Source organism: Rissa tridactyla, chromosome 1 (assembly GCF_028500815.1).
Source record: "Rissa tridactyla isolate bRisTri1 chromosome 1, bRisTri1.patW.cur.20221130, whole genome shotgun sequence".
Taxonomy (NCBI): Eukaryota; Metazoa; Chordata; class Aves; order Charadriiformes; family Laridae; genus Rissa; species Rissa tridactyla.
This window is the reverse complement of record NC_071466.1, coordinates 25,065,967-25,081,485: the sequence shown is the minus strand read 5'-3', so window position 1 is coordinate 25,081,485 and position 15,519 is coordinate 25,065,967. Positions and strand designations below refer to the sequence as shown.

The 15,519-nt window shown below is 36.3% G+C and overlaps 1 protein-coding gene across 4 annotated transcripts in view; it reads left to right on the top strand.

Moving 5' to 3' along the window:
• USP12 (ubiquitin specific peptidase 12) overlaps positions 1 to 15,519 on the top strand; it is a 44,601-nt gene that overhangs the window by 17,716 nt on the left and 11,366 nt on the right. For 3 of the 4 annotated variants that reach the window (XR_008466150.1, XM_054199809.1, XM_054199823.1), the window contains exons 3-7: positions 1,813 to 2,026; positions 5,527 to 5,753; positions 12,107 to 12,183; positions 12,390 to 12,473; positions 14,949 to 15,146. Coding sequence is in view for 3 of the 4 variants with exons in the window: in XM_054199809.1 (XP_054055784.1) it covers positions 1,813 to 2,026; positions 5,527 to 5,753; positions 12,107 to 12,183; positions 12,390 to 12,473; positions 14,949 to 15,146 (800 nt within the window). In the remaining variant the exon portion in view is untranslated. The remainder of the gene's footprint in view (positions 1 to 1,812; positions 2,027 to 5,526; positions 5,754 to 12,106; positions 12,184 to 12,389; positions 12,474 to 14,948; positions 15,147 to 15,519) is intronic. The other variant, XM_054199834.1, reaches the window with a different exon arrangement.

Genomic DNA, 15,519 nt, shown 5'->3' with positions numbered 1-15,519 from the left:
CCTTTTTAAAATTGGAATGTTATGAAATTTCTAATTTGCTGCCTTTTCATCTTTTGACACTTGCTGTAGAAATTTTATCACTTTTCCCATTCGATTTAATTTTAAGAACTTTCTTATCATTTTAATGTGAATCTCTTTTTATGGCTATTTTTAATTATAAACTCATAAATAGTTAGCTTACAATATTAAATGTTTTGACATAAACTACTGTGTGATTTCATCTGCTTCCTTTAAGGAAAAAGCCCTGTTTTTTCTCTTAAGTCCATTGAGCTGCTTGAGTGCAGATTTGGACCACAAAGAAGCTAATATAAGCATTTTCCCTAGCTTAAGGAAAAAAAAAGATGGACTTTAGTTTCCTCACTTTTTAATATGGACATCTTAAAAGTAATTAATAATTTTTTTAAAATACACTTCTTACTCATTCTTTGAGTGTGTCTTGTGTATTTGGAAAGTACTTCTTCATATTTCATTAATTTCAAATAAAGGAAAACAATTTACTTTCCAGTTTTGTGATTAAATTGCACGGTGCGCTTGTTTGTCATTGTCTTAATCAGGAGAGAGCAAAAAACAGTTACTTCCCTGTTATTCCTAAGATGTAAAAGCTTTTAGTTCTTTTTCTCTGTTGAAAGAACCTGCTCTTAAAATATCTCTAAATGCACTGGTTTTGCTATATAACAGTCTCCTCATCAAAATATAGTCTTAGAATTTGCTATCCGTATATGCTACTATCTTTATTTATTTAAAATGTAAATATGAACATTATTTTCACATTTTACAGAATGTGTGTAGTAGGTGTGTACTTCAATTTGCAGGTTGAATGACTGCAGCTGAAAGGTTGGATTACTTGCTGAGGGCCTTATAAAGATTTTTCTCACAATTTCAGTGTTAGATAATAGGTTTCACTGGAGGAGGGCAGCATAAAATTGAGAGTGGCTCATTGAGAGTGGCAGCTCATGATGCCTTCGCAGAGGTGAAGGGGAGGTTTGCAGCATTGGGGTGAGCTGGAGACAGTGTCAATGATCACAAGGCTCAAGTGCCTAAGAGCTGGAAAGAGTCTGGGGAAGAGGGACATCTGGAGTGTCCTGATACAAAGCGGGTTATGGATGCTTTTCTAACTGCCCCCTTTCAGTTCAGTGGCTTGCCTCCTTCAAAATGTGCGTGTCCAAATTGTCCATTCTTTTCCTTTCAGTCTCGATTTGAAACTACCAACCGTGCCATCGCTTTGAATCCTGAACAAGCTGTGTTGTATTGTTTTAAGCAAACTGAATGCGAATCCTGTCACCCTAAAATGAGAACTGAAAATGTAGGAACAGGTTAAAGCAGTTATTTCTGACTTTGATCACAAGTAATAAGATTTGGAGAATCCAATTTCTGAAGTGTCTGAGAAGCTCTCAATTTACAGCTGAATTTCTTCACAGTACAAGATCATGCTGTGCCTGTTTTTTACTGTTGTGGCTGACTTGCTGTAGATGGATAGATATTTTTACCTGGACATATTTTAGGAGCTGTGACATTGGTGGTATTTGTTGAACATTGACCCAAGTAAATGCAAAATATGACTAATAAATTAAATTTAAAAGTGAGACAAAATCATATAGTATTGTTCAAGTTTACCTAGGATTTTCTTGCATTTACTTACAGTGTACTTTTTAATCCTTGTAAAACAGAAGTACGGTGTACTATCTTAAAGTCAAGAAGAAATGACTTACAGAAAATTTGCCCCTGCTTATGCATTCTCTTATACTTTGGCTTTAATTTTACCTCTCTACAGTAATACAATGGAGACTAATAAATCTCTCTCTTATTTTATAGTTCGGGAATACATGCTACTGCAATTCAGTTCTTCAGGCACTTTATTTTTGTCGACCATTTCGAGACAAAGTCTTAGCATACAAGAGTCAACCAAGAAAAAAAGAGAATCTCCTTACGTGCTTAGCCGATCTCTTCCACAGTATAGCCACCCAGAAGAAAAAAGTTGGAGTAATACCTCCCAAGAAATTTATAACAAGATTACGAAAAGAAAATGGTAACTTTTTTTTCTTTTTCTTGTGTAATAATCATAGGAATTATGGTTTAATTCTGAAGATGACATAGCGGAATACCTACATATTTGTTATGCATGGAAGGTGTTCTTGGTCCTGCAGTAGAACGAAGAGGTGACCCTTATTCACCTTATAATTCTGGAGCCATTTTGAGGGAGAATCCTTGTCTCTCTCTCTTCATGTAGAACTGAGTGTATAGTCAGTGACTGCTTATGAAATTGCTTGCTAATTTTGCCTTTCTATGAATTGTATTTTTATAATCATAATTCACTCTAAAACTTTTGTTCCCTGTTTAAAAAACACATTACTCTCTGAATGGAGGAATCGGTCTCCTGAGTGTGTGGAAAGGACATTAAGACTTCCCTGCAAGAATCTAGCTTAAAACCCCACAAATTTTTAAATTCCATGAGAATTTCTGCAATACTTAGTTGACCTACTTTTTAAAGGATTAATAAATTTTAAAATCACGAAGTAGTTTTGGATAATTTTTTTTATTGTCATTGATATCCTAAATTTCAAGAGATTTCCAGAGATTTTAACCATTTCTTGTTTCTTATCTGCAGGGCTAATTAGTTGAAATGTTTTAGAAAATAATTCCATATTAAAATGTAAATGAAACCTTGTAATAATAACAAACTGTGTGAGGTACCATATTTAACACTGCTGCAATAGACATTATTACACTGTTGTATAGTCTCTCCAAGACTATATATGCAGACTAAAAAGGTGTTTAAATGTTATGATGAATATCTCTGTAGTAAAAACAAGAACTAAAGGAGTATAATGACATTTCTAATTTGAAGTGACCCTTCCAGCAAATGCACACCATGAGTTGTAATAATATTTTTTGAAAAAAAGCTTTCAGGTAATGTACAATCTCTTACCCATGCAGAATAGAAAACTGTCATTCAATTCTTCGGTAAGTATACTTGACTCAGTATGCTTGTATGTTGCTGAATTTATGGAAGTAGTTAATTATGTCAATGACTGTTGACTAACTATGACGAACGTGGAGAATGGTTCAAATGGAAAGCAGAAAGTAAACCACAGGAGCCATTAAGTTCTTTTTAGAAAGAGTTCTTTTTAATGCTTAATTATGTCATGATGTTAAAATTCTAAGCAGGGGAAGGCAATTGGAAAATCTTCATTAGAGAAATCAGATGTGAAAGTTCAGCTTTTGTTGGCTTTTGGATCTCTTTTAATGATGATACTTTCACCTTTTCTACAAATAAATGGCTAAATTGTCAGGCAGCGTAAATTGTCAGGACATCATATATGCTATGAAGAGCTTATTGTAAAGGTATACAACTTTGAGTTTTAAAGAAGAGTTAAAGAATCAGGTAGGTAAGCAACGCTGATCTAGATTCTATTCCAGTCAGTATCCAGCTATACCAGAGTGATGACTGAGAAGGTAATCTTAATGTATTCCAGACCACAATGCTGCTATTCCATCTTTATTTTCAAAGTCTGAATGCAACATACATATATTAATGACCTTAAAGCTTAACTGACTGGGCAGCAGCTGCTGACTTGAAGTCAGCTGAAGGTATACTCTTACGTTTACTTAAATTTCTTCTAATCATAAAATGAACAATGTGTAGCTTTCATTCTGTTGTATTTAATGCTAATTTACTGACTGGACACATAGCGCTGAGAGGTCCATGATGTAACACTGTAAAGAATCTCTGAAATGTTTCACCTCAAGATACTTGTAGCTCTTGTTCTGCCTTGATTTACTTGATTAAATAAAGACCTTAATAGTTGGCTAGATTCAGAGTTGAACTTATTCTTACTTCTCAAAAATAGTGTAGTAGTTCATTAAATAAACTACTTGGTTCGTACTCGTGGCTGACCTATTGCATTACTTAAGCTGTTCAAATGATCTAGATCAGCATCCAATTCTCCTGCTTTGCTAATAACTCAGGATTATTATTATTATTTTTCCTATTTGGAGTTTACTCCTGGATGCCATCAAGCGAATTATAGTAAAGCTTCCATGCAATCCCTGTATGGACTTCAAAACTTAAGCTTCAATGAATATCTTTGTGCTTCATCTTTCCAGTCCTGGGAACCATCCCTCCACTGAAGGCCAGTCTCTTAGTATTGCTACAAGCAAATTGCAAGTTACAATTAATTGAAGTAATTGTACGTTAAAAGACTTGTATGTTATTAGCTAGCGATATAGGATGCTTTTTAAACTGGCAGGTAAATGTCCTTGTAACAATTCCTAGTCATAAAGAGAAGAGGTAACTATTACTAAATTTGACTCATGTCTTTATGGTTTTCTTAGTCCCATTCCTAATATGAGGATTTGTGACAGCAAAGGATTTCTCAGGTTGTTATCCCAGGGGACTAAAATAAACGATGTTTTCAGGGTAGTACCAATTTGAACATAAACAAGAGAGTAGACTAGACAGACTTTCTGTAAGAGAGTTCAGATTTGTGCTTTAATCTGTATCATTGCTATACATCACATGTATGTGCCAGTGAAACTGTTCTCCTTCCACTGAATTAATCCTAAAACTATTATGCTTAGAGATGTTGACAAACTGAGGACATGAAACAGAAAGCATAGTGAATCCATTATTATCTATCCAACAAGTCCACCGGTAATAGAGGTGCCCGTATACCAATCGCCAGAAGCAGTATTTTGGATCTTCAAAGAAAAATCTGTCTATTACTCGAAGTCCTAATTTGAAACCTGTTTGTTCTTGCTGTGGATAGAACTTTAGGCTAATTTGACATGGCTTCTACAAATACTACCTTACTTAAAGAACTTTGAGAAATAAAATGGTTGTTTAAATATATTTCTTTATAAAGATATAAATATATATCTTTAAGTTTTTAATCTTCTTTTCATTGTATTGATGGCATTCTAGTATTGATGACACTGTGCTTATGACAGAGCAGCAGTGGACTGAAAACCCTAAAGTGAAAATAAATAAAGCAATGTTTTGAGCATTTATTGTTCATGTTCTTCCTGTGACGGAACATATAGACAATGAAACATTTCCTGTCATAATTTCCCAGTTCATTTCTGGAAGATATCAACATCTAATGCCATTTGAGATGCCCTCTGTTATCCAAGACATTGACCTAAGCTTGGCAGAGATAGCATAGCCCCTGTAGGGGATCCAGATCATCGTGACCTGTCATCTGGAGACTGGATGGGATAAGCTATAACATTTCAGGCGGCACTATATGTAGACCTGTGTTTTCTTGCAGAATGGTTCACTCTTCTGTTAATTCTGATCAGCTGAGAGATTTCTGCGAATGTAAGCTGACTTGCCCTCCCCTGTTCCCACCCCCTATATTTTTGGCTTAGTTGTTGAAGCATGCGTTTTGGGTTGGTGTTGTATTGCCATGAATGATTCAAGACATGAAATGAAGACTGGTTTTGAAATTCGACTTCTTTTAAAAACTTTTTTATAGTGTAGCACTAACCAGTTAATTAAAAAAAATCTTCTGTTGTTTTATCTTGTAGAGCTTTTTGATAACTACATGCAACAAGATGCACATGAGTTCTTAAACTATCTATTAAATACAATTGCGGATATCTTGCAAGAGGAGAGAAAACAAGAGAAACAAAATGGTCGCCTACCTAATGGCAACATTGACAATGAAAATAACAGCCCGCCAGACCCAACCTGGGTTCATGAAATCTTTCAGGGAACATTAACTAATGAAACCAGATGTCTTACATGTGAAACTGTAAGTATGTTTATACGTCATAAAATGAATTCTTCCATGTTTCAGAACTTCATGTTTCATGATTCATTTGAGGGGGGATCTTATCAATACTTATAAATACTCAAGGGGTGGGTGTCAGGAAGATGGAGCCAGGCTCTTTTCAGTGGTACCCTGCAATAGGACAAGAGGTAACGGGCACAAACTCAAACATAGGAAGCTCCACCTAAACATGAGGAGGAACTTCTTTACCCTGAGGGTGGCAGAGCACTGGCACAGGCTGCCCAGAGAGGTGGTGGAGTCTCCGTCTCTGGAGACATTCAAAACCTGCCTGGACGCGTTCCTGTGCAACCTGCTCTGGGTGACCCTGCTCTGGCAGGGGGCTTGGACTAGATGATCTCCAGAGGTCCCTTCCAGCCCCTACCATTCTGTGATTTATCTCAACAGACTAACATACTAGATTAATTTACTTCTTTAGAAATCTTACATTCATCTGAAGATTTGCATTTTTTCTTTGTTAGTGAGAAAATTTCAGCATCTGATGCATGAATTGTAGGAAAAGGCTCTTAGTGAATATTGGGAAAATGCTCAATTGAATTTTTGTCAGTGTGATCATAATCGACTTCAAAATTTAGATTAGAAAATTCTAAATTGATATATTTGTAAGAGCAATGAAGCCTGCTACTTGGACATGTGGAGTTCTTCTCAGATTTTATGTCTCAATAACTTAATGTCATGTGTAGTGATACATTCCATAAATAAGTATTCTGAATCAGTTTCCACCTATTTCTAGTTTTTAAATTTAAAGCCATTGGAATCAAGATACTATGGTTGTTTTTTGACACTGAGAGCTGAGACTGGGATTCTCAAAGAACATAACTTAATGTGCAGGAAAAATAATCCTTTCTTAAATGTCTGTCCACAGAAATTCTTCTAATACTAGACTCTGAGAAATAAGCTCCTTCTTTGGCTAAGCTATAATAAAATTTTCTGTTAGAATAGTTCTACAATAAGAGAAAGCATATAGTTCAGAAAAACTCATAATTGAATTTTACCTGCTTGAGAAAGTGAAAAAGCATGACAACTTGAAAATTACAGTAATTCTGTCATGGTCTAGGCCTTAGATATTGTAAAAAACTAAATGACTGTATTTTGCTATGACTCTTTATACCTGTTTTCATTAAGTTAATTAGATAACGCACACATTTCAGCATAACGTTGGAAGGGAGGAATTAATCAGATTAAATCTATATATTTCACATGCAATTTTTTCCGTCTTCTAGAAATACCCACCACTCACTTTATTTCAAAGAAAATAGCTTCCTAATGTCATATGTAATGTAACTTCAGACTTCAGTCGATCTTGGTATTTTGAGTAATTTAGGTGCTGATTTCTAGCTACCATACTTTTTTTTTTTTCTGTTAGATTTCCCCTCCCTAATAACTATTTCATGGCTACTGTCAATTGCTTCTGTTTTAGTTCTTGAACTGCTTTTTTTTTCTTCTTGAAACATGAGTTTAGCTTAGTCTCTTGACATGAATGACATCACTACCTTTCCTCACTATGGAACAGTGAATTACAGTGAATTACCGCTGTCACGATTTTGATCTAGGTACAGTCCTTAATACAATTTTAAAATGCTGATATGCTCTGTGCCAGCATTATTAGTTATCAGGCTTATCACAATTTTGTGATTTTTACTAATATTGCTCAGTTCTATTTTTTTGTTAACTGTTGCTGAATAGGATACGCCACGTCTGTCTGCCACTGTGCCTCCTTGGCCAGTTGAATTTTAAATTTGGTGTTCTAATACACTTGGTTTAGTATGTTAGGGACTTTGTTTTCCAAGCCCTATCAGCTTCTGTCTATTCAATACATAACCTTGTGTCTAATTAAAACACAGTGACCTGAAAATGGGCACTTAGAAACACATTTTGACACATTAAATAAGCAATACTACTGTGAATAGTGTCTTATTTTCAAAGATAGTGAGCAGCTGTGATTTTTTTAATGTTTGTTGGGGGCTGTTGGCATTCAGAGTCTTTCTGTGTTTAGAAATATAATCTAAAATGTCAGGAGTACTTGGATATATCTCATGTAGAAGATTACACAGCAATTGTGGAATGAATTAGTGCTTCTTAACAATAAGACAATAACCTTAGTATATTTTTTATGTAAATTTGGAATTTAATGCATACTTAAATATAAAGCATAATATATCTCTGCTGCAAGTGAGAATGATTATCTTCTAACTGGCCAAACCTACTCAATGTTCCTAAAATCAGCATGGCAAGGTTTTATTCCAATTTCAATTGCCCTGATTATAGAAAAGAACTCCTTTCCAGGACACACTGTGCCGTTAGCCCGTCTTTAAGATAAGAAATGAACTGACTGAAGATTTATCCTCAGTTTAAGTATGGACAGTGGAATATAAGGAATACAGATGTGATTCTTTAAGAAAGATTTGTGTCATGGGTCAAGCCACACTATAAAATTACAAAATTATAAAGTTACAAAACAGATTGTAAGTTGTCTTTACATACTTTTAATGTGATTTATTGTTATCATACTTTCCCCCTTCCTTGGCAGAGGCAGTATGATGACATAAATATTACAAATTTTTTGTGGCTAATTGATAAAAATGATCTAGAAGTTCATTGGTTCTACAAATTTCTCTCACAATTTAAAGAAAGAATAACAGTGTAACAGAAAATAATGTAATTGATTTCATTAAGATTAAATATGAAATGGCTAATTGTGGGCAGTACTTCTACAGAGAAAAATAGGAAATTGTCTTGGGTTAAAAGCACCAAACACGTTGATAATGTTTTTCTCCAGCTGATGGTCTTGCTCTTGTGTTCAAATGACTCCACAAGGCATAAAAATCTTTTGTTCAATTCTACTGTGGACTGAGAGAAGGCAATAAGGAAAACCTCAGTGGTCTCACATTAGTACTATCGAAGCCTTAACTATGCCCTACTTCTCTTTTCCTCTCTCTTTTATTTATCTTTTTTTTTTGTTTGAAACAAAGATAAATCATGCCCTTTGTTTCAGCTTCATTTGAAAATAGTTTCTGTCTTAGCACACATGGAAGCCTTCAGTTGCAAAAGCTTTTTTGTCAGTGAGCTGATTCACAGAATCACACAGAATCACAGAAACTTCAGAGTTGGAAGGGACCTCTAGAGATCATCTAGTCCAACTCCCCTGCTAGAGCAGGATTGCCTAGAGCACAGTACTCAGGACTGCATCCAGGCAGGTCATGAAAATCTCCAGAGAAGGGGACTCCACAACCTCCCTGGGCAGCCTGTTCCAGTGCTCTGTCACCCTCACTGTAAAGAAGTTTTTCCGTGTATTTGAACGGAACTTCCTATGTTCCAGCTTGTGCCCATTGCCCCTCGTCCTGTCACTGGGAACCACTGAGAAGAGCCTGGCTCCATCCTCCTTAAACCCGCCCTTTAGATACTTGTATGCCATAATAAGGTCTCCCCTCAGCCTTCTCTTCTCCAGGCTAAAGAGTCCCAGCTCTCTCAGCCTTTCCTCATAAGGGAGGTGCTCCAGTCCCATAATCATCTTAGTTGCCCTACGCTGGACTCTCTCCAGTAGTTCCCTGTCCCTCTTGAACTGGGGAGCCCAAAACTGGACGCAGTACTCCAGATGTGGCCTCACCAGTGCAGAGTAGAGGGGGAGAATGACCTCCCTCGACCTACTGGCCACACTCTTCCCTGTGCAGCCCAGGATTCCATTGGCCTTTTTGGCAACAAGGGCACATTGTTGGCTCACGGATAATTTACTGTCTACCAGGACCCCCAGATCCTTCTCCTCAGAACTACTTCCCAGCAGGTCCACCCCTAACCTGTACCGGTGCTTAGCATTCTTCCTCCCCAGGTGCAGGACCTTGCACTTGCTTTTGTTGAACCTCATTAGGTTCTTCTCTGCCCAGCTCTCCAGCCTGTCCAGGTCACGCTGGATGGCAGCACGGCCCTCCGGAGTGTCAGCCACCCCTCCCAGTTTGGTATCATCAGCAAACTTGCTGAGGATACACTCTGTCCCATCATCCGGGTCATTAATGAATATACTGAACAAAACTGGACCGAGTATTGACCCCTGGGGGACACCACTGGTTACAGGCCTCCAACTAGACTCTATGCCGCTGATCACAACCCTCTGAGTTCTGTCACTCAGCCAGCTCTCAACCCACCTCACCGTCACCTCATCTAGCCCATACTTCCTCAGCTTCCTAATGAGGGAATGCTACTGAATGCTACTGAAATTCCAAACGGAAAGAAATACAGATTCCCTGAGTGTTAGCCTTCTGAGTTTTCTGTTCTGTGTGGCATTGGTTGTCAGAGTACAGCTGATGAGCTGTTTGAGTGCAGATTACATCCTTGATGTGAGAACAACATGCCATCACCTTTAGGCAAAATACTGGAACATCCGAATTCTTCACTATTATTCAGATGCTCATATTAGGAGCACTCAGATGGCTTTATGAACACATCAGGGCTTGATTCTGCAAGTGATGAGGTTTTCTGACTGTGTCCGTCTTTTTTTCATTCTGTAGATGAGTGAAATATATAGCATTGGCAACTTTAGTCTAAGGAACTTAGTGATGTTTATTTGAAAGAGAATGTTTATTTTGAAAGGGGGGGAGGGCTGGTCAGAGTGGAAGGTGACTTTTTAAAATAATTTTTCTTTTTTTAAATTAAAACTGTATGAGTTAATCTTGGAAAAAAATATTTTAACATTAGTTAAAATACTAATGTTCAAAATATCTTAAAAATTAAGAATAGCAATTTCTAAATTGTCAACATAGATAGAAAAAATCCACTTGGCTATTCTTTCAATAAAGCCTTTAATGGTTCCTCATGATCCAAAGTGCTCAATGGACTGGCTAACCTGAAAGAGACTCTCCAAAGCAGTATTATCAGTATTATCACTGAGAATGGAAGAATTCCTTTGGCGAACTTCTGGTTTCAGTACCAATCATTTTTTAACCAAGTACAACACATCCCTTTCCTCTTCTGCATCTCCTCCCCACCCTTAGAGCTTCTGCACGGGATAAAGCTGCCTGTGAAGTCTTTATTGTTTCATGGAATTTTCTTTGATTAGAGAGAAAGAATTATCTAATTTCATGTCTGAATAGCACTGATCACATGACTCCTAAATTCCAGCTGTCCTAGCTGAAGACTGCAGCAGAGTATTTTCTAGAACTCTTTTTTTTTTTTTTCTGAGCCATTCTTAATCCCTAGGCTAAGATGTTTTCCACCAGAATTCTTAGTGTTACAAACACAAGTTTGGTAATTCCAAAAGTGGTTTGCAATGGGATATTAATTCTCAAAAATAGTTGTCTTGACCACCTGTATTTTTCTCTTTATTCTCTATGTATGCTGCCCTTAGCAACCGTGTGTTTCTTATCTCTTGATAATCAGAGAACAACTTTGCAAATATATTTTTATCCTGAGTTGAAAAGGGAAGATGAATCTCATGTGTTTTAAAGATCAACTGACCTTGGTTCTCCTGTAGCTGTTTAACTTTTCCTGTTTTCTATCAAGAAACTGCAGCCAGACATCTTTTCTAAAAATATTTACTTTTGTACTAGGAGTCATAAAAGGCAGAGGACATTCTCATCAGTGGCACTGAGTATCTCTAGATACAGAGAGGAAACACTAGCAGACAGAAGTTGAGGTTGCAGATTGCCATTTCCTAAATATTTTAATAACATAGTTGATTTTCAGGGCAGCTGAAATCCATCTCCATTTTTCAGTATTTGTGATGGAATTTATTCTCTGATTCTAGGAATTTATTTTTTACTTTAATTGTTAATTTTGCATTTTTGTAAGATATGACTATGCACTACTCTGCCGCTATCAGACCAAGTTCCAAACTCTCATTTACCAACAAATTTGCTATCTGCTGCTCCTTAAAGAGTATGAATCTAGGCAGGAAGAGGCTTCAAAGTATTTGTGCTCTTTATTAGGGAGACTATGATATGCAAATATATAACTTTCAGCTAGAGGGAATCATAGGGGAAGAACAGAGGTGACAGTACTAAATAGAAGAATCCTAGCAATTGTATTGTTTTGAAAAGAGGGAGGTGTAGAAGGAACTTGGTATTAATGTTGTTAAGCTGAAATCACAGCATAATGATAACTGGTGTTATACAGCCCCACAGACATACACACTTCCCTATTCCTGAACAAAATGAGAAACAGAGATCTAGCAAATCTCTGAAATAGAAAGGCCACTTGTAACAATTTTTAAAAGGCTGTGATAAGGTAAAGGATACATTCTGTCAACAGAAAATGGTACTGAAAAGCTAAGGTAAATTAGTATAACTAGTTTTAGTTATAATCTATTGGTTCTTTTTTTCCTGTAGATAAGCAGCAAAGATGAAGACTTCTTAGACCTTTCAGTTGATGTGGAGCAGAATACTTCAATCACTCATTGTTTAAGGTAGACGCAAAAATTTGAATTTTCATAATTTGTCTATTATCTGTTACCTAGAAAGGAAGAAGTAAAACTAAAAGCTCACAAACTTAGCAAATTTTAGCTTATGTACCCTTAAGAGTATAAAATTATGTTTATTGTACTTGTTTATATGTATAGTTCAGATAAGAAATAGTATCTATAGCATTTCTTTTTCTTTTTTTTTAATTCAGGGGTTTCAGCAATACAGAAACTCTGTGCAGTGAATACAAATATTACTGTGAAGAATGTCGCAGTAAGCAAGAAGCACATAAAAGGTACATCCAACTCAGGGAGGGGAAAAAAGTAACCCATGTATTTCATGAAAATACTCTTCTATTTCCTTGTGTGTGTGTATGAGGCAGGGGGAGAACATTATTTTCTTAATTTTTGTCGCTTTTCTTCCACTTAAGAGTACCTTGGTTGCATTCCTCCTGCTTGAATTCAATGAACCTACTTCAATGAGTAATGAGAATCTATGTAAAGCATTTTGGGACTCCTTTGATCATTATTTATTTTACAAATAAGAAAAAAAATGTTCTTAAGACCAAAACTAAGTTAAAAAGACAAGTTAAAACAAACTACCAGTGACTAATCAAAGATTCTGTGTAATCATGAAAAGTCACTGATTTCATGTGACTTTTTAAACTTGCTTTTGTCTTTTTCAATTGCTTTTCCAATTCAATTTCCAATTGCTTTAAGAATCAGTTTGACAGCGCTTTTTTCTGATTCAGTCATAATGAGGCTTGTAACTTTTTCTGTTAACTGAGTTTCTGGTTTCTTAAAAGTGCATAGTCAGTGGTGCTAAACTTCTGCTTAACAGGATTCCTGAAAAACATCAGAAGCACTGTGGAAGCTTGAAATTCATTATGTTTAAAAACAATTCTTGTCTGCCTAATAATTCTTTTAGTCTTGTTTACACCTTCCAAAAACCTCTGATTTTGTGTACTGCGTGGTATTTATTATCTGAGAAAGTATTTGGCTGCTTATAGATGAGTTGAAGGGATGGGAATGCTGACATGCTCTACTGGTTATACCACTGATTCTGGTTATTTGGTTTACCACAGATTTAGCACATGGTTTTTGGCATATCTCATCTGCGAAGTCTGCCTTCACACATTGCCTAAGCTTACTAATTGGTGTGTATTAGAGGTTGTAAAGCCAGGTCTGTCCTGTTGTTTTCTGTTGCCTTAGCTCTTATTTCCGTGTGGGAGGTAATGTGATCCCTGACGAATGCAAGCTGTGTTGGCATAAACCTGTACTATAGGCACTGCCATGTTGGCAAAACACAGCTTTTTGTGTTTATATTTTGCTTTTCATGTGGGGCTTAAGTTCAGTTTCACTACAGTCATAATTTTCTTCCATCTCTATAACATGGAGCTTTCTGTGTTAGTGTCAGCTAGCAAAGGTGATATACTGAATTTCTTCACCAGTGAAAGAGCTGCTATTATCAAACACAGTTGCATTATGAGAAGAGGACTTTCATTTTGAAAAAATAAATAGAGCAGAAATTATATCTGTATCTCAGTAATATAATAAAAATGTAACTCTCCCTAAAAATAGTTGCTTCTGTCATCTTTCCACTCTTCTCCCGCTTTTTTCATTTCCTAGCTCCCTTGTGGGCCGTGGAGAAAATTTGAGTCTAGCAGGGTTTCCTGCAGGTTACTATCAGTCTAAGTTTAATAAGAAAAAGGGAGGAAAGATGAGTTTTCAAGGATTTGCCCCCTATCTTTTGAAAAAGGATTGTCTTGTGCAAACATTATTTCCTGACATTCTGAAGATACAGTCTTAGTAGACATATCTGAAACCTGGGCTGTGTTGTGGAGACTTTTGAGCTGTCTTTCAGGGCTGAAGGCACTCTGAAAAATTCAGCACAGTGCCGATCTAAGGCAATTAGCTGTGTGAAGAAGCAGAGTGCTTTAGCTTGGTTGCTCAGTTAGTATGGGCAAATTTATTGTCCAGAGTGTGGAAGTCTGTGTTTGCTGCCAGGCCAGCTGTAGTTGAGGATTTGCAGATGCTGATGCAAGATCTCAATACCTCAAACTAGGAAAAGGGGCCAGTGAGCCCTCAGTAAAACTAGATTATCACTTTCTGGTTTTGACTGCCATAAAATAGTGCTGCAACTTTTGTACAAAATTATTGTGCTAGAGCACAGCATTATCTTGTTTGGGTAGCATGAGGTAAGGTGAGTAACAGTGGGCTATCTGTATCCCTTGGCAATGTTAAATGAATGGCTTGATAGGAAAACTTGGAGTAATACATATGTAACAAAGTGGTGTAACAAGCCTATTTTAGAAAGCTTGTTTGACTTGGCTGGTTTACTGAGAAATTCAACTGGAACAGGATCTCTGGAACAGCTTTGTTGCAATACCTCCACCGTATACAAAGTGGGATCTAAGTTTGTGTTTTGGGAACTCAGGAAAGCTATGGGGAGGTATGTTTGAAAATTGAATTCTTTGCTATGCAGTCATATGTCTAAATTATTATGTGGGTTCATCATGGCTATTCTTACTATTATATATTATAGCTTATTTTTTCAAATACGTTTGCAAGTCTCTCAGTTGTTAAGGTCCACCTTTAGTTTAGCAACACAGGATGTGTTCAATATTTGGTAAACAGATGATTCTTTGAGCATATTTTAATGCTTGCAAAAAATTTTAAGGACTTCAGTAAGACAGACTTCGTGTTTGCTGATACCAACTGAATGTTTGGCTGGATATTGGAAATACTGTTGATTCTTGTTTTGTTTTCAGGATGAAAGTAAAAAAGCTGCCTATGATTCTAGCTCTCCATTTGAAGAGATTTAAATACATGGATCAGCTGCATCGATACACAAAACTCTCTTATAGAGTAGTTTTTCCTTTAGAGCTTCGTTTATTTAACACCTCAGGAGATGCCACCAATCCTGACAGAATGTATGACCTTGTTGCTGTGGTAGTTCATTGTGGAAGGTAATAACTCTATTTTACACAAAGGATTTTTGCACAAGGTTAACTATGTTTAAAAAGCAAAACACCTAGTATCACTTAACTCTAATAGCATTTAAAGAAGTCTTAAAATAAAAGTTTCTAAGGAAAAAGAAAGTATTGTGGGTAGATACTACCCATCTTGACAGAACATACGGATTTATTCCCGTGATGGTTCATTGTGAAATGTGATAACAGTGTATTTCACATGACAGATCTCTGTATGAACTTAACTACATTTTTAAAAAAAAAAACACAAAACATGTGATATCATATAACTAATAAAATTTAAAGATTTTTTTTAAAAAGTTTCTTAGGAAGGAAAGCATTATAGAACAGATCCCTTTATAAAGCATTT